General features: G+C 39.8%; 1 protein-coding gene across 5 annotated transcripts in view; it reads right to left on the reverse strand.

The window, feature by feature from the left end:
• Reps2 (RALBP1 associated Eps domain containing 2) overlaps nucleotides 1-26442 on the reverse strand; it is a 250961-nt gene that overhangs the window by 74743 nt on the left and 149776 nt on the right. For 3 of the 5 annotated variants that reach the window (XM_038316094.1, XM_038316092.1, XM_038316093.1), the window contains exons 12-13: nucleotides 21737-21782; nucleotides 18347-18483 (exon numbers count right to left, since the gene is read on the reverse strand). The exons of the other annotated variants lie outside the window; for them this stretch is intronic. In XM_038316094.1, the coding sequence (XP_038172022.1) occupies nucleotides 18347-18483; nucleotides 21737-21782 (183 nt within the window). The remainder of the gene's footprint in view (nucleotides 1-18346; nucleotides 18484-21736; nucleotides 21783-26442) is intronic. 5 annotated transcript variants of the gene reach the window in all.

The following is a 26442-nucleotide window of genomic DNA, read 5'->3' on the forward strand; positions in this document are numbered from 1 at the left end:
CACACACATTATACACACACTAACAATAATGCAAATATTTTTATTAAAAAAAATCTAAGGGACAGTGAAATAATTCAGTGGATAAAGGCACTTGCCACCAGGCCAGGTGACCTGGAGTTTGATCCCTGGGACCTACATGGTAGAAGGAGAAAAATGACTCCCCTACTTCCCCAAGTTATCCTCTGACCTCCACACATATGGCATGGTATAGACAGAAAAAGGTGGGAGGGAGAATAAGTAAATATATTTAAAATGTTGCTTCCCAAGAAGGAACCCATGGTCAGTACAACAAACCCAACTGAAAACACATAGGGAAATCTAGGTCTGGTGTCAGAAAAGAGATATACTACTAATCTACACAATAACTATAGCCACTGGGATTAACTCTCCCACTCTGAACAGAGCTCTTCCTTTAAAACTCATGTCCTTGGGGCTGGAGAGATGGCTCAGAGGTTAAGAGCATTGGCTGCTCTTCCAAAGGTCCTGAGTTCAATTCCCAACAACCACATGGTTTACAACCATCTGTAGTGGGGTCTGGTGCCCTCTTCTGGCCTGCAGGCAGACATACAGCCATACAGACATAATAAATAAATAAATAAATAAACAAATAAATAAATAAATAAATAAACATTTTTTTAAAGCTTAAACAAAAAACTTCATGTTCCTTTCCTGACCATCATTTATTTTCTTGACCATGAAACAGACTGGAATCTTTTTGTTTCTATTTCCTTCCTATAATATAATCCAGTCCAGGGATGTCAGCCCATGATAGAGTCTCTTACTGAATTTGCATATTCGTGTGTGTGTGTGTGTGTGTGTGTGTGTGTGTGTGTGTATTCTATTCTGTCCGATTTTATTTTAAACTGTTCTCTTGGGATCAGAATTGTATCAGTGCATCAGGGCAAAAGAAACGGGAGCCACACCCCTCACAAGGCTGGGTCCTCACAAAGAAAGAGAAAGACCGCCTGTCAGCATCCCTTTGACCTTGTTATCACAAGTGGTGTTATGTCATTTTTTAAAGTCCTTATCAAGCAAATTAGTTTTTTTAAAAAAAAAAAGTAAATGGAATTAAATTTAAAAATGGTCAATCCCATCATTTACTATATTCTTTTCTTATTTGAAAAAAGAAAACTATCCTTTTTCATTTTACATACCAATACCATTTCCCACTCCCTCCCTTCCTCCTGTTCCCTCCACCTTCCCCACTCCACTCCACCTCCCCATCCACTCCTCAGAGAGGGTAAGGCACATTGCTTTGAGGAAGGACCAAGACCCTCCCTACTATATCTAGGCTGAGCAAGGTATCCATTCAAAGACAATGGGTTCCAAAAAGCCAGAACAAGCAGTAGAGATAAATCCTGGTCCTACTGCCAGTGGCCCCTCGTTCTGCCCCAGCCATACAACTGTCAACCACATTCTGAGCACCTAGTTTGTTCCTACGTTGCTGGTTTCCTCCCTCTCCAGCCAGAGTTGGTGAGCTCCAAATAGCTCAGGTAAGCTATTTCAGTGGGTTTTTCCATCATGGTCTTGATCTCTTTGCTCATATTCTCACTCCTCCCACACTTCAACTAGACCTTGGGATCTCAGTCCAGTGCTCAGATGCAGGTCTCTGCCTCTGTTTCCATCAGTTGATGGATGAAGGTTCTATGGTGACATTAAAGATATTCATCAGTCTGACTAAAGGCAAGGCCAGTTCAGGCACCCTCTTCACTATTGCTTAGGGTCTTGCCTGTGGTCATCCTTGTGGATTCCTGGGAATTTCTCTAGTGCCAGGATTCTTGCTAGCCCCATAATGGCTCCCTCTTTCCTTACTCTCTATTTATGTCCTTCCCCCTGACCATAGTAGATGATTTTTTTTATGTGTTCTTCGATTCAGTTTGCCATTATTTTATTGAGTGCTTTTGTATCAATGTTCATAAGGGAGATTGGTCTGTAATTCTCTTTCTTGGTTGAATCTTTGTGTGGTTTCGGCATCAGGGTAACTGTAGCCTCATAAAAAGGATTTCGTAATGTTCCTTTTGTTTCTATTATGTGGAACACTTTGAGGAGTATAGGTATTAGCTCTTCTTTGAAGTTCTGATAGAATTCTTCACTGAAACCATTTGGCCCTTGTTTTTTTGGGGGGGGGGGTTGGGAGGCTTTTGATGACTGCTTCTATTTCCTTGCAAATTATAGGTCTATTTAAATTGTTCACTTGGTATTGATTTAATTTTGGTATGTGGTACCTATCCAGAAAATTGTCCATTTCTTTTTATATTTACAATTTTGTGGAGTACAGATTTTTTTAGTAAGACCTAATGATTCTCTAGATTTCCTCCTTGTCTGTTGTTATTTCCCCTTTTCATTTCTGATTTTATTAATTTGGATGTTCTCTGCCTTTTGATTAGTTTGGATAAGGGTTTGTCTATCTTGTTGATTTTCTCAAAGAACCAGCTCTTTGTTTCATTGATTCTTTGTATTGTTTTCTTTGTTTCTATTTTATTGATTTCAGCCTTCAATTTGATTATTTCCTGTCATCTACTTCTTGGGTGAGTCTGCTTCTCTTTGTTCTAGAGCTTTCAGGTTTGCTGTTAATTCACTAGCGTGAGATTTCTCCACTTCCTTTATGTAGGCATAGTGCTATGAACTTTCCTCTTAGCACTGCTTTCATAGTGTCCCATGCCTTTTGTTACACTGAATTTGTATATTCTTGTGACTTCAATTTTAGTACTAACAGGAATTAGGTATTGACATAACAGGTCTTGAAAGTTGTATGGAGGAAAGCAACCTCATGGATACACTTGAAAAAATATTAATCCTATAGCTCCAGGAGAGCAGATGAGAGTAGAAATTACTATAGTAGCCTCCTTGGGCAACTAGCAATGGGAAATGAACAAATGCAGGCATCAACAAGAACCAATAGGATTTGACTTCAAAAATAGTATCAACATTTTGCCATCTACTTCAACATCCCTGCATTCTCTCTGCCTACACATTTACTGATCATTCTCACTTGCAAATACCCACATTCAGTTTCCTTCTCTCAATCACATGTCACATGATATTAGCTGGAGGAGTGAGAGTCATAGCCCTATTCCTCTTGGGATTCTGGCAATGCCAAGCACGCAGTAAGCACTCATTAAATACTGATAGAATAAATACAACACTCTCCCTGACAACCAACACTAAAGGTTATAACAACTTTCAGAAAATTCTATAGGCTCCTACATATACCAAAATTACATGGCATTGTGGTTTCCTTTGGCTCACAAACTTTAGTCATGAGCTTAATGTTCAACAATAAAAAATGGCTAAATGAGCAATATTAATTAACAAAGGTCAGATTAATAAAATGTAATGCCATAGTTTTGAAATGACCAGTGAGCGAGTGGCCTGAGCAGCAGTTTTTCTGGAAAGTGCTCATGCAAGCTTCTGAGGGCCTGCTGTGTGCACCTGTTCATAGCCCCATATTCAGTGACACATCATTAGGCATGAAAGCATCCAGGGCAGGAGTGTTTACACCACAAAATTTGGCAAATGACAGGTTTTAAACATTTACTAGTATATTGTTACATGTGGACAGCAATGATCAATGGGTGATAAAATTGTTATTTGAAAACTTGATGGGGATCGCTATCACATCACATGAATCAGGCCAATACTATAAGAACTAATTAATGAGGCAAACAATCCAAATTAGAAAGGCATTAAATATCAAGAATCTCCTAATATGGAACAGTAGAAACACACAGCATCACTAGGAAATATTCTTGTTAAACAAATCTGATTCTAATCAAGCCTAAATATATCTACTAGTTCAGAGGAATAAAGCAGATGGAAGAATAAGCAAACAGCCAAAACCCTGAAAGTGGAAGTCAAGAGGATAAGTGACTTTTTATTAATGAATGAGTGCATGGATGAATGAATGAATGAACGAACAAGTACAAAGGGAAAATGATAAGGAAGAAACCTACCAATTAAGGTATAGATTATCAAAAGAAGAATAAATGCACATGTAGTCATAAGTTTGAATCTTGATTTAAACAAGCCACTACAAAAAGACATACTTGGGAGAAATCAGAATACTGACTGAATAATAAATGATATTTATACACTATTGCTGATTTGATTAATTAGAAAGGGAATAGAAGGGAATTAGAGGGAGGAGAGGATGACAACAGAATGTAGTAGGGGTGAATATGAGTAAATTACAGTGATTTGCATAGACAAAAAGTCAGTGAAACACATTAATTTGTATATAAACAAAAATTTTTAAATAATTCAACAACCAACAAATAATAATAAAAATAAATGCTCTCTCTCACACACAAAGTCTTATAGGGATTATATAATATTTATACTTAGGATTTGTAGCAAAATAATATATGGAAAGGGTTCACTAAATTTGAAATTTTCCATAATATAGTTTTTAAATAAAGTAGCCTGTGTACAGGATATAAGTATAAAAGTAAAACCAAAACTATCAGTATAGACATGGGTATATCTTTAGGAAATAATATTATCATGAAAAAGTGATAAAGAAAGCATGCATAATAGGGTCTCAAGTATTTTAAAGACATAAACCCTGAAGTCAATTTCATATAGACACATATACATTCACAAATGTACTACCAAATGTCATGAAACACTGCCTGAGGTAAGGTGGCACATGGCCCTTGGTGGGGAATGAGGTCAAGAAATGGATCTGGGTGGTGGTGGCACATGCATTTAATCCCAGCACTTGGAAGGCAGAGGCAAGTGGATATCTGAGTTCGAGGTCAGCCTGATGTACAGAGTGAATTCTAGGACAGTCAGAGCTACATAGAAAAACCTGTCTCAGGAGAAAAACAAAACAGAAACAAAAAAGGAGGAGGAGAAAGGGGCTCATGTTTAAATTGTACATCCAAGAAAGAATTTGTCTACCACTAAAATGAGTTTTTGTGCACATTTTCAAAAGAGTGCTCACTCTTAACTATTCCTACTTCATTCTCCAGAGATTATGGTCCTGTTCCTCCCCTACAAGCCCTCCTAAAAGTATTCACCAGCAGGAATCTCCATAAAACCTGAGAGTAGACAAAGAGAATGCACCCTGCTCAGCAGCGGCACCGCCTTAACCTTTGTCTTGGCAAAGACTGTTAAATCCCCAGGCTTTTACCTTCTACAGGCCCAAACCAGAGCACTTTGTTAATAGAGAAAGGTGCACAGAATTTGTTGGAGAAGAAACAATCTTCTAAATAAAGACAAATGGGAATGAGAAAAGGCAAAAGAATCCAAGGACAGACAGTGCACTGGCCCATACTCTGCAAAGACTGCTTTCATCTCTATGTTCATGCTGAGTCCTGGCACAGCTCAGCTCAGAAACAACCTGGACTATTCTCCTACCTCTGAAAAGTTTCATCTAGGCCAATGTCCAAATGTACTTCTTGTTGTTTACATGAACTTCTAGACTTCAAATCTCATGCCAAAGGAACACTAGGCTGCAGCCAACACGTTTTATAATCTCTCAAGTACTGAAACCCTCAAAAAGGTTGATTAATGCTCTGTCAATATAAATTCTGGCTGTGTTAGTTCTTAGAGCAGATCCTCTAAGACAAGTAAGATCAGCTCCAAAAGCAAGAATTCCAATCTGGAAAACTAGAAGGGACCCCTTAGCCCTTCAAAACAGGTGAGTCACTGTCAGTCAAAGGCCTGAGTTTCGCTGAAGGGCTGGGAAAGCAAAGTGAGGTGAATGAGGAAAAGAAGGAACAGCTTGATGTCTCCTGTACTACTTCCATCACATAGCAAACACTCCTATGAAATACTTGGTTGAGCAGATGAAATGGGGAAGGCAAGTGGAGAAGACAGAAGAGAAATAGGGCCCCCTTTGCTACTATATGCATTAGAGCATATCGTTAAGATTCTAGTTTTAACTGCTACTGGCTTATCAGCCTTTGACAAACAAACTTGCACTCACAAGTATCTATATCCATAAAATGAGGAGGAAACAGTACCTATCTTGCAGGGTTACTATAAATTTGGAGATAATGTACACAAAATGCTTTAAATGTGTCCTCTGTATGGTGACACAAATTCTTGTCACTCATAACTATTATATCTGGTGGTAGGCAGTGGTGAAGTGAAAAACCCAGAAATATAAATAGGAAGCCTGACTTAAGACAAAATGCCCACTTCATAGATAAAGTATATATTACTTGATAAATGGTCCTAGAGCAATTATTTCATACACAAGAGAAAAATTTAAGCTGAAATAATATAACACTCATAATGATCTTACTGGTGTCTTCCAAACACTAAAAGGGATTTCATCTTTAAATTATCAGTAGCTGAAGGATTATTAGCTAAGCTGTTAGGAGCCAATAATAAACACATGACCCACCTCACTACGTTAGCTTCATAAGATGTGTCCAGACAAAAATTCGGTGAGTTACAAAATTCATGATAAAAAAACTCATCAACTGTATTTCTATACATTATCTATCAGTTGAAGGCTTTGAAAATGAATTTTCCTTGTAAACTTTATTTAGAATAGAATGAATCAAAAAGGACAAAGTTCCTAGAAATAAATTTAACAATATAAGATCTGTATGCTTATAAAATAAGAGACACTACTAAAGCCGGGCAGAGGTGGCACACGCCTTTAATCCCAGCACTCGGGAGGCAGAGATCTGTGAGATCAAGGCCAGCCTGGTCTACAAGAGTAAGTTCCAGGACAGCCAGGCTACACAGAGAAACATTGCCTCAAGAAAAGACACTATTGACTTAATGAGTGAGTACATACCATGTTCATGTTTCTGGGTTTGGGTTACCTCACTCAGTTCCATCCATTTTCATGCAAATTTTAAGATGTCATTGATTTTTACCACTGAGTAGTACTCTAATGTGTAGATGTGCCACACTTTCTTCATTCATCTAGGTTGTTTCCAGGTTCTGGCTATTACAAATAATGCTGCTATGAACATAGTTGAACAAATGTCCTTGTAGTATGACTGAGCATCTTTTGGGTCTATGCCCAAGAGTGGTATTGCTGGGTCCTAAGGTAGGTTGATACCCAGACCCAGAAAGATGAACATGGTATATACTCACTCATAAGTGGATACTGGCTGTAAAGTAAAGGATAACAAGCCTATCATGATCCTAGAGGAGCTAAGTAACAAGATGAACCCTAAGAAAAACATACATAGACTCATCTGGAAAGTTGAAACAGACAAGGTTGCCTGATAAAATTGGGAACATGGCAGTTGGGGGAATAGGGAGAGCAGAAGGGGAAGAGGAGTAGAGAAGGGGAGGGAAGGAGAACTTACGGGAATGGGATAGTCAAAATGGAGGAAGTACAGAGGTGAGAGCAAGGAAAGAGATATCTTGATTGAGGGAGCCATTATGGGGCCAGCAAGAAACCTGGCATTAGGGAAATTCCCAGGATAGCACAAAGATGACAGCAGAGCACTGGACTGAGCTCCCAAAGTCCAGTTGAAGAGTGGGAGGACTGAGAATATAAGCAAAGAGATCAAGACTATGATGGGTACACCCACTGAAACAGTTCACCTGAGCTAACGGGAGCTCACCAACTCCAGCTGGACTGGGAAGGAACAAGCATAGGACCAAACTAGGTGTTCAGAATGTGAGTGACAGTTGCATGGCTGGGACAGACTGAAGGGCCACTAGCAGTGAGTGGCACCAGGATTTATCCCTATTGCCTGTACTGGCTTTTTTGGAATTCTCTTTGGATGGATACCTTGCTCAGCCTAGATATAGTAGGGAGGGCCTTGACCTTCCCCAAAGCAATGTGCCTCACCCTCTCTGTGGAGTGGATGGGGGATGGGGTGGGGGTAAGTGGAGCGGAGGAGGAGGGGAAGGAGTGGGAACCGGGATTGGAATGTAAAATGAAACAAGATATAGCTTGTTTTCTTTTTAAAAATTAAAATTAAAAAAGACACTATTGAAAGAAATTCAAATTTAAATTTAAAAAGCAATTTAAACAAAAAGCCAATTTGTGTTTGGGGAGTAGAAGACAGTATTATTAAGACAATATTACTAACCAAACTTAATCTAAAAATTAATGAAGTTCCTAACAAAACACCAATCATATTTCTTTGCAGGAACTAACAAGATAATCCTAAATTTCATATGGGAATGCTAGAGAGTCAGAATAATGAAAAAATCCTAAAAAAGAATAAAGTAGAGGATCTTGTAATTCCTGAAACCAAAACATACTACAAGAGCTATGAATTAGAAGGAGAGTAGGGAAGGGTATATGGGATGGTTTAGAGAGAGGAAAGAGAAGAGAGAAATGTAATTAAATTACAATCTTAAAAAAAGTATTTAAAGCTGGAAAGATGGCTCAGCTGCTAAAAGTTCTGGCTGCTCTACCAAAGGACCTGAGTTCGATCCCCAACACCCACATGGTGCCTCACAACTGTCCATCACTCTAGTTCTAGTGTATATAATTCCCCCTTCTGAACTCACATGGTGTACAGGCACACTTGCAGGCAAACCATATAAAATAAGTTTAGAAACAAAAGAACTACAAATGCACAATTACAAAGACACGGTGGTATTCATATGAGTATAGACATAAAGGTTAATGGAATAGATTAAGACTCTGGAAATAAACACATACTTGTAAGGGTAATTGACTTTCTATAACATTATCAAAAAATTAATAGTCTTCAGCAAATGATATTGAGAAAACTGGAAAAATGCATGCAGAAAAATAAAACTGGAGTCTCCCTCATATGCAAAAATTAACTTGAAATGGACTGCAAACATAAATTTTAAAATCAAACATAAAACTTTCTGAAGAAGAGTAAATTTTTGTACCCTTGAGCTAGACAAAGATTTCTTAGAATTTTGAAAGCACAAGTGACCAAAACAGGTAAACTGAACCCTATGAAAGCTTTCAAGGGTTGCTATTCAAAGGATACCATCAAAATGGCAAAAGACACAGATAAAGATTTGTTGATCCTGCTCAAACTTTAAAATTTTCCATCGAAACCATTCTTAACTGATTTTCCCCATTTTTCAAACCCTCTAGTTGTTTTGTTTAGGTTATGCTCTTGGTTATTGCTTTTAGATAGATCTAGATTTTTGTTGTTTTTCTTCTTTTTTTAGTGGCTCCTTGAATCGAAATACTAGAATATTATTCAAAATCTTTTTTCCTATTGAACACTTTAATTACTGCATACTCTTCTCTTTTTTTACATGCCAAAAGATGTGTGTGGGTTTTTTATGCATCTATTTATTTTACATCCCAGCCTCATCCTCTTCTCCAAGTCCTTCTCCCATCACCCACCACTGTTCTTACCTCTCAATCCTTCCTCTTCCACCTCTATCCAGGAAAGAGCAGGTCTTCCATGTGTATCAATAAAACATGGCATATCAAGTTACAGCCATACTAAGCACCTTCCCTTGTTTGAAGACTGGGCAAGACAACCCAGTATGAGGAGGATGCCAAGAGCCAGTAAAGGGGTTGGAGACAGCTTCTGTTCCCACTGTCAGGAGTCCCTCAAGAGGACCAAGACACTCAACTGTAACATAGATGCATGTTATGTCAGATGAGAACACTGACGGCTAATAAAAAAAACTGGAAAGCAATTCAGCCACAAAACCTTTGACCAACAATCTGTCCTGCCTCCAAGATGTGCTGGGACAATTGTGGCTGAAAACTTGGAGTGGCCAATCAATGTCTGGTTTAACTTGAGGCCCACACCACAATGAGCTCATGCCCAACCCAGACTGGATGGCCAGGAACCCCAGACTAGATACCCCAGAGACCTATGGTAGAACCAAACACTACTGGCAAAAGAATTCAATGAAATAATTTCTACTGATATCCTGCTATACTCATATTGGTGCCTTGCCCAGTTCTCATCACAGAGGCTTCCTCCAGCATCAGAACAGGATCAGGTGCAGAGACCAACAGTTAGACATTATGCAGAGAGAGTCTAAATTGTAGATCTCCATCTGGTCATGTCCCTGCCCCCCCCGCCAGCTCAGGAAGAGTGGGAGGAAAGACTGTAGGAAATAGATGGGATATAGGACACCAGGAGAACATGGCCCACTGAATCAACTAAGTAGGATTCATATAGGTTCACAGGGACTGAAGCAGCACATACAGGGCCTGCATGGATCTGCACCAGGTTCTCTCTGTGTGATATAACTACTGGTGTTTTTGTGGAACTACTAAAAGTGAGACCTTGTGTGTCTCTGAGTCTTTTGTGTGCTCTTGGAAATCTTTTCCTCCTATTGGATTGCCTTGTCGAGCCTCAATGAGGGCTTTTGCTTTGTCTTACTGAATCTTGGTTTTTTTCACTTGTGTTGTCTCTTAGAGGCTTGCTCATTTCTGAAGGGAAACAGAGGGGGAATAGATATGAGGGAGAGGGGAGGTGGGGGACTAGGAGGAATGGAGAAAGGGAAAGCTATGGTCTGGATGTATTGTTTGGGAGAAAAATCTATTTTCAATTAAAAGAAGAAAAAGTGCAAAAGACAAACCCACAGAATGATAGAAAATATTTGTATATGAAAGGTCATAAAATAAAATTATAGAATATATTCATAAAACTTACAAATTAATAATAAAAGACAAATACCCAAATTTGAAATGCAGAAGTTTTGTGGATATTTATTCCAACATGACATATAGTAGATTCACATTCATTAAGAAGCTAAAGAAAGAAAGCTATACCGAATATGGTCAGGATGGAATGGATTGGAATGGTTTGGAATCCTTATGCACCGCCAGTGAAGTGGCAAATTGGTAAAGCTGCTTTGGAAAACAGTTCAAGAAATTCTCAAAATATTCAGTAGAATGTTGCCATATGAACCAGAAATTCTACTCCTGTAGAATATCCAAGACAAGCAAAAGCATGTTTTCATGAAAACTTGGACCTGAATGATCAAAGAACTATCCAGAATTATCAAAAAGTAGAAACAACCCAAAAGTCCATCAAGAGATAAACAATAAAAATTACAATGTAGATGAACATTGAAAACTTTAAGTTAAATGAAAGAAACCAGTCTCAAAAGAACACATTTTATATTAATACAGAATGTTCAGAACACACGTATCCATAGAAATATAAAGTATGTTGGTGGTTACCAGGAACTAGAGGGAGGAAAGAGTAGAGTGAGAAATGACTGGTAACAGGTAAAGATTTCTTTCTGAGGTGTTGAAAGTGCTCTGAAATTAGAAAGTGTGGATGTATATTTATAGTATAGTTGTATACATACACAAAAGCCATTGAACTGTACACTTTTTTAAAGGTAAGTAAAACAGTGTGTGAATTATATCTTAATAATCCTTCAACTTAGAAAAATACAACTGCTCAGACTAGATTTGTGTCACGAGCCTCAAATATTGGATACAGGGCAGGGATCCCATAATCCTACTACAATTTTAAATTCTACTAAATTTCAAAAAGAAACAACTAACTGTTACAGGAAAGAGACATGAGGCAATCTACAAGGCAGAGCTGAGCAAATGTATCCTTCAGAGAACTTGAGAGAAAAGCCTGGCCTTGAAAGCATCTCTTACTTCCAAGGAGTTTCTTGTTTCTCAAGTTACAGAGAGAAATAGTCATATATAGAAAATCCAGAACAAATTTCTCCCAGCTCACCCCTAAGTAAACAACACTCACTTCCCAAATGAAGCCAAAGCCCTGATCTGAGCACACATCTCACAATGGAGGCTTTCGGAAGTCCCCCATTCCCCTGTCTTGAAGGGAAACAGAAAAGTAATCTGAAGCACATAGCAGCACCTGGAAGAAGGCTCCAGAATGCTTCTGTCATTTCAGCCACATTCCAGGAGGTAGCAGTAGATGGTAATAAAGATACTCTGAAATGGTAGGTAATGTTGAGATGGGTGGATTTAGCCAGCAAATATACTTCTGGATTTTCATGTGCCACTGTAATACCTTACAGCATAATAGATACTATGTGTAGATGAGGCAATATTCTGTCCCCAGTCATACTGTTCCTTTCCCCAGACACTTTCCAGTAGTCCTGAGTCAGGAAGAATAATCTTAGTTTTTGGAAGGTAGAAGCAGGAAAACCTGGGTTACAGGTTTTGAGTCCCTATCTCAAAATAAAGTATTCTTCTGGGAATTTTCCTTTGCAAGCACAAATATTCTGCAATGTGCCCTTTTCACGTAATTTCTCTCAGCTGTTTTCTAAGAAAAATGTAGACATTATTTTGAACAGATTCATAAGATCTTGTGGTATGGATGCACTGTCAGTTTAATTATGGAATGAATATTATTATCAATATTTTTGAAGCAAGGTAATATCTCATTTTTTTCTGTTGCTGTGATTTGAAAAACCACTCCGACAAAAACAGCTTAAGGGAAAAAGGGCTTACCTTAGCTCCCAGTTCCAAGTTATAGACCATCACAAAAGAGAGGCCACAGCAGCAGCAGGAATCGAAAACAACTGGTCACATCACATTCCCAGTCAAGCAGCAGAGAGCTACAATGTCTACCTCTGCTCAGTCCCCCTCTTCATTCACACAGTCCAGGAGCCCAATCAGGAAATCCTGCCTCCATAGTAGAGAGGACCTTCCCACCTCATGCCTACGGTTCAACCTAATCCAGACAAACCCTCATTGAGACTCCCTTCCACAGAGTTCCAGATTTTGTCTAGGTGGCTCGTAACACTGACCATCACTGGTGGGAAATTTGCTACTCATAAGAAGCCATTACCCATGCTGAAAGTATTTTGTTCAGCCATCACAATGGTTTTAATGTGTGACTCTTAATGGATGTGGCCATAGGTGGTATGGTATAAAAAACTGTTCAGCAATATCCACCCTCCTCTTTTAAAGTAAAAAGGCACCATTAGAAAACCGCTATATCCATGGGAGCGGTTCCCATGCCCTGGGTCAAAGCGGAAGTGGTAGAAGTTACTAGTCTGAATCTTTAAAGGAACAACTATAACTCCTCACAATCTCTGTGCTTCTTGCAGGGATTCTCAATAACAAGAATAGATAGGGCCATTGTGGTAAAGGCAGAACTAAAGCTTTTTACCATCACCATGGAAACTTCATGCTGCAAACCTTATACATGGCTTTGGAAGAAGAGGTCAAGAACAGAAGGGGAAGTTCCATCCAGTAGAAGAGGGGAAAAAACATTTTATGGGGAAAAAATGTATCACTGCCATGAGAAAAGCTAGTTCAGCGATAAAAAGAATCGGCCTCCCTATGTGATTTTCCTTACAAGAATTTCAGTAACAGATGCTTCATGGTAACAATAATAGACGTACAAAAACAAAATCATCATCCGGTAGGCCCCAGGCTTGACTACCTCTAGGTTTTGTAGATCTGTATCACACCTGACTTAGACTCCCTTGCATAATTACTACATTTATTTATGTATTTGTGTGTGCATGCATATGGGCCCACTCTTGCACATTTCTTTTTTTTTTATATTTAAAAATTTCCATCTCCTTCCCTCCTCCTCCCCCCTCCCTCCGCTCCTCCTCCCCCTTCCCTCCCCTCCTTCTCCCCCTTCCCTCCCCTTCCCTCCACCCATACCTCCCCTCCCTCCCTCTCAAGGCCAAGGAGCCATCAGGGTTCCCCACTCTATGCTAAGTCCAAGGTCCTCCATTTCTATCATCTCTCAAACATGGCAGCTGTGGAAGTCTGGTGAGAAGATGGCTTCAAGACCAGGATTAGTTCTAAGAAATTATATGATCAGGTTATATCGTCTTCTCCAAAGAAAGTCCACACTTGGTTTGATGTTTGTTCCTAGAGCCCTGGGATCCTATAAATTATACATCCTCACTTTCTTTGCAACTCTCAAAGTTGCAAAATGCAACTCCGGAATTTCCAAACTTGCCCTTGTTCATTTTTATTGATTGCTGCTTCTTTTGGGGGGAATGGGAGTTTCAAGATAGTGTTTCTCTGTGAAACAGAGCCCTGGCTGTCCTGGAACTCGCTCTGTATACCAGGCTGGCCTCAAACTCCCAGAGATCCACCTGCCTCTGCCTCCAAAGTGGCTAAGTGCTGGGATTAAAGGTGCCACCATGCCTGGAGACTGTTGCTTCTTGGTGGATATTAACATTACTCTTATCTAATTTTCTCAACTTGCTCTTCATTTCCTCTTGCACTCTTGCTTCTTTCCATCCAATTTCTTTCTACTTTCTTTCCTTCTTTTTTTTGTTGGTGGTGGTTGTTTGAGAAATGGTGCCATTGTAACCCTGAATGAGCTTGAATTGGCTTTGTAGACCCCTATGGTCTTGAACTCACAAAGAAACACCTGCTTCTGCCTCTTAGTATTAAAATAATATACCACTATTCCTGGCTTCTTCATTTTATTTTAGATTTATTTACATGATTTTATGTATATGGGTATTGTGCCTGCATGTACATATGTGCACCAAATGCATGCCTAGTGTCCATGGAAGTCCAAAGAGAATGCTAGATCCTCTAGAATTGGAGTCACATGAGCAACCTTGTGGGTGCTGGGTCCTGAACAGAGCAGCCAGAGCTCTTTGCTGCTATGCCTTCTCTCTATCCCTGTCATCTAATTTCTTTTCCACATTGTCCGTACATTTTAAGTTACTATCTCTCAGCACCTTGGCAACGCACACTGCTTTCCACCACCCTGTGGACTCCACTTTTTAAAAGAAGGCTTTGCTTTAGCTTTGTTTTTCAACTCATCAATATCTTGCTTCATCTCAAGTCATCTTACCCACTTTCCCATATCCTCAGTCTTGGTTTTATAGGCAGAGCCTCCCAGATAGACTTTGTCTTAAGGAACAAAATTAGCAGAAGGAGAGACTGAAGTGATAAGGATGTAGCAGAGCAGCAAATCATAGTAGCTACAGATACTGACATTCTTACATGCCTTGGATAAGAGAAGTATAGAAGTTCTCAGACAAGATGGAAAAATACCAATAAGCGGTATCTGTGATTAGTCTACAGAAGCTGGGTGAACCTTGTGAGCAGAAGAGTCACGAAAGAAGAAATAATGGTCAATAATAGTATGAAAGGATGCTTGGCCTTAGAAGGAATCAGGAAAGCTTTTGCCTAGCTCCAAAAAGATGAAGACTGAGCCATGATGGTGGTGGTGTAAGGGAGCACTCTCAGACAATGCTAGAAATTCTACAGAGCAAGTTCTAGGTCAGCCAGGGCAACACAAAGAACCACCGTCTCAAAAAAAAACAAACAAAAAGTAAATATCTATAGTAGTTGATCTCAAAACTCCTACATTTAGGATTCAGCACAAGAAAATGAGGAAACAAAAGTGTGGATTTGGAATCACTGATAACTTTTGCCTTGTTTGTAACTTAGGAGCAAGGTAAGATTGTGGAAGAAGAAAGGGAGGTTTGTGTCTATTGAAGGGAAATTCTCCACCAATATTTCATCAACTATGGTGCATCCATATCATGTATGTATTAAAAAGAGTGATAGAGTTCTTCGCTATGATAGAAAAATGGCTAATTGGAAAGGACAGGACACAGAACGGCAAATGTAGTCTGATCCCATTTATCTAAAATGATGTCTAAAGACAAGTACAATGAAAGAACTCAGACAAGTTCCCTTCAGTGGACTCCTCAGGGGAGGTTTAGTCTCTACTTAAGGCATTTCTGGTTTGTAACTTTTTTACTATTTTCTAGAATACAGAACATAATAAAATTATACATAATTCAGAAAAACTTTTGTACTTTTCTGTAAGAATGAACTAACATGGAAAAAATTAAGTAGGTGGTGGTTTGAATGAATTGTCGCCCGTATTCCCAGGCATTTGGCTACGTAATCGTCAATTGGCAGTCCTGTTTGGGCAGACATAGGAAAATGCTGGAAGAAGCATCTCATTAAGGGCAGATTCTGAGAGCTTAAGCGCTTGTGCCAGCTCAGTTTGCTCTGCTTCCTGCTTGTGCTTTAAGTTGTGAGCTGCCAGCTCTCAGTTCGCTGCTCCAGTTGCCACACTTTCCCACCACCACGGTAATGGGCTCTTCTTATTACTCTGGAATTATAAGTCCTCTGTAAATTGCCTTGGTCACCATGTTGTACCACAGCAATATATACCAAAGACACAATCATAGCACCTGATTTTTAGATCACAGAAACATTCTATTCTTCATAAGATAAATTTAAACTGCTTCTCAAAAGTTCATTTCTGTAAGCCATTTGTGTAAGCTTGGTATACTAGCTCACACCTGTAACTCCAGCACTTGAGAGGCTGATATAGGAGGATTCCTCCGTAAGTTCAAGACCAGCCTGGGACTACATAGTGATTTTGATGCTAGTGTAAACTAAACAGTAAGATCCTGTATGAAAACAAAACAAAACAAAAATTCAGTTGTGTAAACCAATTCTGAAAAGACAGTGGAATTAGGCAATGAATGCAAGATTTGTCTGCTCAGCTATTTTTAGATCTTTAGATTTATTGTTTTATGTGTATGTGTGTTTTGCCTGCATGTAGGTTTCTGAACCACACACATGCAGTGTCCATGGAGGCCAGAAGAAGATACTGGATCTCCTGGATCTAGAGTTGCAACTGGTTAAGAGCATCCATGAAGGTGCTAGAAACTGAATCTAGTCCTCTGGAACAGTAGCCAGTGTTCTTAAGCATTGGGTCCACTCTCTAATACCCCTTTGCTATTTTTTGATACAACTATTAGATTTATCTTGATATACCACAAGGGTTTTCTCCAAGACATTTATCAAACGAAAATATTTTTCATCAAGAAATACAAGACTTCAATGAAGATGTTAAGGGATTACTGCCTACATTCAGAATCTCTCTAGAACAACTCTCAGATGGGAACTTGAGAATGCATTTTATTTGCCTGTGGGCAAAGTGAGACGGAGCAGAAGAAAATAAAAATAGAAGGCTTGTTAACAAATGGGTACTATGACAGACTAAACTACAGTCTGCTCACTCTGGAAGGCTTCTGAAAAAGTTTCTAGAAAGAATTATAGAACTGTCCACTATCATCAAGAAGTCATGGCGCATCACTCAAGAACAAAATATCAGGGTGGCTCCTGAAACTTCCCAGCCACTAAATATGAGCCTTGGATGTATATTAAGATGTCTGGGCTAGACAGGGTGACATTTGCCATATGTTTTCAACTAGCCAAAGTGTTACAATCCCATGGGGGCACATATTGGCATTACTTTAAAGATAAAGAAACTGAGGCCCAAAGATTAGCTCACTCTCGGGCACACATACATTTCCATTCTCTGTTCTTGCACAGGAAGGATACTGAAACAGCTCTCCAGATTATTTAAATCATCTTGCAGCCATAGTAGAGTCTTCTAGTTCCTAATCCTATAACCAAGTGAAATTTCCATAACATGATCACCCATGGCTACTATTACCCTAGAGATGAGTCACTATGAAATTATCTCAGAATTCGGATCGAAGTATGGAGGGGAGAATTTTGATCTGATGAACTCACTGCAGGGAATCAGTTTCATAGAGTTTCATAATCTATAACTTTACTGTTAGTAGAATTCATTATTACAATGAGTGAAACATCCCGAGCACTGCCAGGACACCGCGATCATGCTAATGGGAGAGCCAATGAGACTCTGCTTTAGTAGAAAGGGTAATTACGCATCGCTGGCAACCAAGTCTGCCTTGGTTTAAACTGCACACACATTTCAGGAAGTCATATTGATGGTTCACCTACATACACCAGTGGAAAGGCCCTTGCAGCTCACCAAAGGACATATGAGACAGTGCTATCTGTGCTGTCACCAGAAGCAATGGCTTGTCTCTTATGTTTTGCTCCTTTGCTTTCCTAGGACTTAGCCTACCTCACAGGAAGTAGGGGAAAGGGCAATCCTCTCTGACACCTCTCAGGCCCAGTACAGTTGTAGCCTCAAAAAAAAAAATCCCAGAAACCCAAGAGCAGCCCACCCACAAGAACCCTAGTCCTAGACCCTCCACCCAACCATTAGTCAGATTTGGAGTCTTCTGCATCGAACCCTAAGAACACACAGATATACTGCCATAGAAAATTCTGACTAGGTGCCTATCACTAAGCTCTTACCCGGAAGAACCACACAATGTCTCAGGAAAATGCCAGTCATCTTATTTACAAATTACCATATAGAGAGGAGAAGACAGCAGCCAAACACACTGAGAGCTGCCTGGAGTTGAAGCATTTTTATTCTCTTAGTAAAGAAGCACTTCATCATTCTTCCTCCTCAGCAGTGTGGGCAAGTCTCCAGACCCATATGCTATGTATCTGTCTGGGAGTTTTCCTGCCCAAGAATATCACAGCAACATAAAGATTTGCATGGCAAGGAAAACTGCCAGGTCTGTCTGCTCTTTTTCCTGACACACGGAGGCCTTTGCGGCAGAGACATATACTGGCTCCAGCAGGAAAGGGAAGGGCTTAGGTGGGAGGGCAGCACTTCACCTGGCACACTGGGCTGGAAGACTTTATTCAGATCCAAGGAGGAGGCTCTGGAATGGGTTTTCTGTGGCCGTGGTGGCGGGGTGGGAGGGTCCTCACCCCTTTTCATGGTCTCTTCTATGGAGGTGCTAGAGTAAGATCTGTAGCAAAATAAGGGAAGGTCAGAGGGGAAAGAGGAGAGCTTTATTCCCTGAAATTGGGTTGAAATAGAAAACACCCCAAAGTCAAAATGAATGTAGAGGACAGACAAGCTGCCAAAAAGCAGCTATAAGTCCTTCTGTCCTTTAAATGTCACTGCATACAATAACTGTCCAAACTCAGCCATGACTGGGATCGTTTGCCCTTATTAAGCCATACGCCTTAATTTATACTCTTTCCAAAAGTATAAATTCCAATCTGTTTCTGTTATACTTGCTAATAAGAAGAGGTGTAAGCCTTTCAGCTTGCACACTTCTGTGTGATAGGAGAAGTGCTTCATGGTATTAACTGATTTTAAAACTTTGCTTTACTTGCACTGTGATGGCAAGCACATATGGAGTGGGGACAGTCATGCTGTGACTAAGAAGTCAATTGCAAGGGTTATGCCACAAATGACGCTTAGGAAAGAGAAACACATCAATCAGCTTCAGGGGGTTAGCTAGTCTTGCCCTGAGAAATAAGTGTTTTATGCAATTTTCAAAGCAAAGGCTTAATTTTAACCTTCTTTAAAGTGTAGCAAGGCACAGCTAACTTGGTGACTTCTGACACTATAAAAATGACATTTAAAGAAAATGAAAGAAAAGATATAATGTTGCAAACTCCAATCTGTTTCTGTTTCAGTTTTTGAGATGTTGCTTCAGTGCTCATGAAACAGAAAATAAATCTTCCTGAAGTAACAGCTAGTATATTTATTGGCAACCTACTTATTTTGTGCACTAATTTAACTCCATACTTTGGTCTTGTGATAAGGCCAGGCTCCTGATACGATCAGGAAAAGTGTGGCGGATGTGCCCATCTCTTCTATTCAAGTTCTCAGCTGATTCCATGTCAAAGCAGAAAATGACCTCTGAATCACAGATACAGTTGAGAAATAAATTATCCTCAGGAAACTGGTTTCTGTATTTAGCTATTATAGCAGTTATTTCTGAATTAGAGTTGATCAATGGCTATTAAACCCCTTTAGTTTGGGTAAAGTTTTTTGACAAAGCAAAGTTTTGTTTGTTTTTAACTTTTATTAAGTGTGTTCTTTGACCACTTCATATATGTATAAAGTGCATCAGATTATTACAACCCACTCTCTAATTCCCCCTTCCTATTATCCCTGCTTTCGCTCAAGTCTCCTGCCCACATTTATGAGGTTTGTGCGGGGTTGTTTTTTGTTTTGTTTCTTTGTTTTTAAGACCTACTGTGGTTTATGTGTGTGACTGTGGGCTTGGAACCATCCATTGGTATGTAATGAACTCTTCGGTGGGCACACAACTATAGACAATGACGGTTCATCCTCCAGAATTTATCAGTAACTGATAGTTCAGCAGGGGAAGGGTCCCATAAGGTCCAATTCATAATTAACTGTTACTAGGCAAGGGTTTTATTTTACAAAAACAAAAAGTTTCCCAAGGTCTCTCTGTGGTGACTGAAGTTTTTGTTTGTCTTGTAAGGACACAATCTTTAAGACAGTGGTAATAGTGGTACATAGCATGCTCTTGGGTTGGTCCTAGTTCTGTATCTGGCCAAACAGATGAGAGAAACACAGGCAATAACAAAGGGAAAATTTCCTTAGCATTGCCAAGCAGAACCAAAGGGAATTAACATAACAAGGCAACGAAGCTTTTAAAGAACTATTGCTCCGTTAAAAAAAAACTTTTTATGCCACATACAGCTTCAGTGACATTCAACGAAGGAAGACTAACTTATGTGTAAGAGTCTGTGTGTATACACATGCGCATGTACACACATATACATACTTTGCCATAACCTCCTTTCCATATATGATCTTTGTGTTTATATTTTCACATAGAAAGGTACTGAATACCAGATAAGTGAGACTGTATGGCAGGACTGTGATCAAGTAAAACATACTGTGCAAGGAATTGGCAAAATGAGAGATAAAATAACATCAGAATTTTCATTTTTCCTCTTTTCCTTTTTTCTATAGGTCCTTACCATTTGGAAAAAAATGAGAATATGGTTTGGCACTCTTCATCTCAGTAAATAGCCAGTTAGAAATAAGAAAAATGTAATCATCCAAATTGGACTAGGAGGCCAACTTCTAAAATAATAATATATAATATTTGTCTAGGCCATTACTAGTGGAGCATGTGCCTTTGAGATTTTATAATTTCATTCATTTTGAGGAAATAAGAACTCAACAAAACTACATTTATGAAGTTCAATTTATGACTAATATGGTATATATCAGTTCATTTATGCAATTTATGGAAAGCTTTTCTTATTATAAAAAGCTAAAGAACCTTCCAATCCTTTAAAAAAAAAACCTGACAATCCTCTAAAAAAAAGAGAGAGTAAATATGGTCACCATAAAGTGACCATACTTTTCTTCCTACTCAAAAAAATTATTGCTCAAAAATATATATATGAATATAGGTATTTGTGGTTTATATGAACAAGAAAAGAGAACCTCAACCCTTTGATTTACATTGAGACAGTATGTCCTTAAATTTCTTTTTTCAAAAGATTTGTTTACTTATTATGTATAGTGTTCACCCTGCATGTATGCCCGCAGGCCAGAAGAGGGCACCAGAAATCATTACAGTTGGTGATGAGCTGCACGTGGCAGCAACATTTCCTGTCTTTGGTGGACTATCTTTGTGTCTCTGTATGTCCCCTCTGCTCCTCTTTTCCAGGTCTGACAACAGCCATGATTCTGCTCTCTTGATTCTCCCTCTTTTGTTAATGGCTATTTTAAAACATAAAGCTGAGAAGAGGCACTAAGAATGGCTCAAACAGATCCTAAGTAATGCTTACCTGAAGCGCGGTGTCTCCTTGAAGTCACCATAAACATTTTCCCTTCTCTAGATTTTATGTCCCAGACTTCTTGCTGTTTGGGTGTTCATATTCACAGAAACTTTAGTTGTTACCTTTTAGCCCTATTTCCCTCTTAACAGAGCTATAACCCTATTGCTTATCATCCTTCTCCAACTCAGTCATTTTACACAAACTACTTCCTGGCAGGGGTCCAGATAACAATAGCCACCATCTTGTAGCACTGATGCCCACAAAGGCTAAGAGGCCATTCACAAAGGAGTGAAATGACCCATGTCTTTAGATTTAAGTCTAAAGGCAGAGCAGACAGTGATTTGGGTGTGGGGTTCAGGATTGTATTCTAGGTGGTGGCAGGGCACAAAAGACATTTTAATTAAATTAAATTAAATTTAGAAATTAAATAAACACTACCTGGATCTTGGTCTTGCTTTGAGACTGTTGCAGTCCTTAGAAGTTGCTGAAACAAAAGATTATTTGTTGGTTGCTTGGGTTTTCATTTCTCTGTTAATCAGGGTGGAAGTAGCAGTTGGGCTATTACAGAACAAGTAAAACTGAGGTTGATGTATCCATGTGGAAAACTCAAGGGCTTCTACACTTTGATAATTCTCTGATTTTAATTTTAAAGCTAAAGGCGCAATGAAAAGGAGAGAAATTCAGCATGTTTTTTTTTTTTCATTGAGATTGAGAGGTCATTCTCAAGTCTGAATGGATTAATGGAGACATTCCAAGATAAAAAGACAACCCACTTAAGAGGATATCTTTTTATATAATGATAGATTCCCACCTGAGAGCTTCTTGGTATCTCCTGATAGTCTAATAATAGACTTAAAACCAGTATTCCAGGTTAGGAAGAAATAGATCTAGCTGTGTATTTTCTTTAAATATATAATATTACCAGAATTAGATGTAATGGCTAATACCAGGAATTGGAATTCTAGGCCAGCCATTAATTAATGAGACCCTGTCTCAAAAAAAGTGTGTGTGTGCATGCAGAGCATCATAGTCACAAGAAAGCTGAGCTCTTACAAAGTAATTAAAAGAAGGTGTGAAGCTTTTCCTCTAAGAAAGTATCCCTGTCCAGGTGTGGTTGCTCATGCTTATAATCCTAGCACTCAGGAAGTTCAGAGAGATCACCATGATTTTGAGAGCAAACTGGGCTGCACAGTAAGTTCCAGAATAGCCTGGCTAAGCTACAGAGTAAGACCATATCTCAAAAACCTCCCTCCATTAAAAAGAAAGAGAATAGTCTTGTTTCCTTGTCTCTGTGGCAGAACCAGACAAGAACTATGAAATGGAATCATTAAAACATGTTTCAACCATTCTTTTTCTCCTCAAACCTAAATCAGAAGCTAATATGCTCACTACTAACACCCACAGAGCCCACTTTCCCATCAGAAGTTGTGAGGAGTAATTAGAAACTTACAAAAACATCAGTCCTCTTTTTTGTGGCCCACTCATTTGTGGAAAGTGCCTTTAGAAGCTCAGAGCTCTGCTATGGGTTTGCAAACACTGCAAGTTTTCACCATAAAAATTCACAGGAAGAGCCCTGCTTATGGAGAGAATATCATTTGCTTCTTTGTTTCACATATTTATCCAAAAGAAAGTGTTTCGCTGCGCTACTCCATCCTCATTTACACTGCTCCAAAGATGAAAGCCTCCTCTGATAGAAAGCAGCCTAGATTGATGATGATCATTAAAACCCTTGGGTTAGACAAGCAAAGCAGAAAGGGGAGCTGAAAATTCTCATAAATGCCAGCAAGGCACAACAAAGCAAACTCCCAAGAGAAAGAGCCTCTCCTTACATGTGGTCAGCTGCATAAAAAGGAGCCATTTCTCCTGACCTAAGTATTTGGCTTGCTGCAGTGAGAAAAGGTGTGTTTCAGCTTCCAACCGCAATGCTGCAATAGCCCCCTTCCCATCAACAAGAGTATGGAAATGCCAAAAAGACTGAGACTCTTCTTGTTCATATCACGAACCCACACCAGGGCAAAGAAGAACCAACACCTCCCTACCTCCTACCAACTCCAGACAGCAAAGAACAGCAACCTATACAGGGCCTCCCCTCTCTCTCAGTCAAAAAGATTGCCCTAGAGCTAGGAAGCCAACGTGTGGCCAGACTCACTGCAGTGCTGGAGGCCTCGGAGCAGGCCCACCGCTGTCCCTCTGTGCTCTTCTCCTTCAGGCCTCACTGCTTTCCAGAAATATTTGGTTAGCAAAAGTCCTAGCCATGTTAAAACACTGTTTCCCACCCACCACACGGCAGTGACCGTTAATTCCCTTGCCATTTGTCTTTATCTTTGTGCTGGTGCAGCGATGGGTGTGGAAGTTAGGCTGAGCTCTGCTAATGAAAGATAGACAGACCGACAGACAGACATAGCAGGGGTGTAGATGAGCAATGGGGAAAGGAACAGGAAGTAGGTTGGGGGTCCAGAGACCGCAGGTGCTCCGTCTAGTCGTGTCACTAAACAGCTGGACTTGCCTTTCCTCACCTATTAAGCAAGTCCGTCTCTCACAGGGACAAAAGAAGAAGGTTGGAGTCCTAGGAAAAGTGAATATCCTGCAGAATTGCAAAGTGTTCCTTTTATAGAGACATAAATGAAAGCTCCTACTATTCTGAACTCTGAATTTAGTTCCTTGCAGGAGATGTATATATGTGCAGATGGGAGTAGGGAGAGGAAAGGGGAAAGTGCTGCGCTGCACAAGGCCCATGAGGTGGTCACTACCAGTGGAGCAGCACCGGGAACTGCCACAGCAGGCTGGAGACCACACTGAGGAGTAACTCCTTGCAGTGACACAGAAGCAGGATGAAAACGACCACTGTGTACTGTGTGTGCTTAAATTGGGCTAGAATGGAACATGGGCATGAAATCTCTTAGACTCCCCTAACACATATCCGCTCACCAACTAAAAGGGTATAAGTATGTAGGAAATGAATGCTTCACAAAAAGTCTCCATTCCCTGATGACTTGGTACCCCCTGTCTATCCCCCACCATATCACCTTCAGCGTTACCATTACTATCACCACCGTGCATACTAAGCAAAGCACGGACATGCTTTTCCCTCTCTCTACAAATATATAGCCAAAGTGCAGCTTAGTAGCCGACTCAGGTTGCAGACTACAAAAGCCTCAGCAGTACTAGTGTAGTTAAGTCGTCCATCCACCACCCTGACAGCCCACGTCAGCTCCCTACTGCTGCTCATAGCTCAGATGAGTGCCTGCGCAAACAGCAAGGGCACACTGTGTTCCAAGCTCAAGCAAAAGCCAATGAATGAATCACAGCTTCTCATTTAGCTGGAGAGAGGGGAAAATGCCAACTTCCTGGAACACTCCAGGCACGTCATCTTCCATCATCTTTCCGGGAAATGAAAAGGGAAGAGGACACAGACCTAATTAATGACTGACCTTCTAAAAGGCTGCAGCGGAACTAGAGGAACTGTCTCCAGTACACTGACTACCATTCGGAAATATAATTACCCCGTTGTGACTCTCCTATCTCCCAGGAGAACACTGTGTTGTTTTCCCCGGAAATAGGCTGTTAAATATGTTTGAGATGAGTGACTGAGTCACATCCAGAAGGGGGCAGCAGTGGAAAGAATAAATCAAAATACACACAGCATGTTCCCAGGCAGAGTGAAGCAAATTTAGATAGACTTCATGTGCTGTAGCACACCTGTTAGGTTTTATCTGGTGGTGCCAAGTCCTAGTAAAGAATGTTAAAAATGAAAATTGAGCCTCATGTCTAAAAAACATTTGATCTCATACTGAAATCTCTGGAACAAATAGAAAGATTTAGGATTCTCAAAGCCTATAGGAGAAGCGTTAATTTAACGCTCCAAATTGAAACAGCTTTTACTAGCACCATGTCATGAAATTTACAAAAACTGCAAAACATCCACTTTACCATCTGAAATCAGAGCCACTAAGAATTGGCCACAGGTGTTTGGCCTTTACAAATAGAGTATTTCCCCTGTGATGAATGGATCCATATGTTTCAAAAAGCAAAATGGGGCTTGAGAATTCCCATGGATTTTGGAGTTGTGATTGATTTACCATCATGATTTCCTATTTTGCAGCATTTCTTTTTTGGAGGTAGTGGCTTCCAAATAGGCCACATACCAGAATCACCTGGGGCAGGGGACTGGCGATTTTTCCTGCCCAGTTCTCCCTATCTCTTCTTTCTTCCTCTTTCTCCATCCTAATCTTGCTTTTAAACTTCAAATGACCCTAGTATTTGGGAAACATTTATAGCAGCATAAGCTTCAGCAGTCTACTGATTTCTCTGTTGCAACTTTAAACAAACAAGCTCAGGATGACAGGTAGCCCATCATAAGAAACATTATTTGCATTCTAAGTATGAAAGAGCAATAACAATAAAGAAGAAAGGAGAAACTATATTCAAATCCTCATAACCAAAGATCTAAATAAAAATGCTTCTGGAGCCACTTGATTTTTAGCATGGTTCATTTTGCTTCAGTGATGGCTCCATTCAGAGAGCTACAGGGGGCAGAAGAGGTGACTCAGCAATTAAGAGGCCTTACTGAACTTGCAGAGGCCCTGGGATTAGTTTCCAGCACCCATACGGAAGCTTACAGCCACCTGTAATTCCAGTTCCAGGGGAGTCAACACCTCTTATTGACCTCCATGGGCACTGTACACACATAAGACACATACATACACCCAGGAGCACACACACGCACATGCACATGCACACATACGCCTACACATAAAATTAAGTAAATAAATAGGTTTTTAAAGGGAAAACTGAAATCACAGGCCCAAACATTCTACATCATTTCTCAGACACATTTCTACTTCTACACGAAACTGACTCTACATTTTTCCCCCTTGGAATCTACTCCATGGTTAAGCAGTACCTTTCTGGTAGGGAAGGACTATAAAGATATTTAAGGTTGACAGTTTGGCAATGGAAAATACCAACTCTGGGCCTCAGGTTAATCCACCTTACAAGTTCTTTAATTTACAAAGAAAACACAGGAGCTTATGTGAATCACTGAAATTCTAAGGTGTCCTGATTGTATACTCCTAAATTCAAACTGACTGAAATCAAAAGTCACCCTCTTCTGAAGAGAGGGAAAGGGTAGGACACCTAATGCT

The sequence above is a fragment of the Arvicola amphibius genome, chromosome X, assembly GCF_903992535.2.
Source record: "Arvicola amphibius chromosome X, mArvAmp1.2, whole genome shotgun sequence".
Taxonomy (NCBI): domain Eukaryota; kingdom Metazoa; phylum Chordata; class Mammalia; order Rodentia; family Cricetidae; genus Arvicola; species Arvicola amphibius.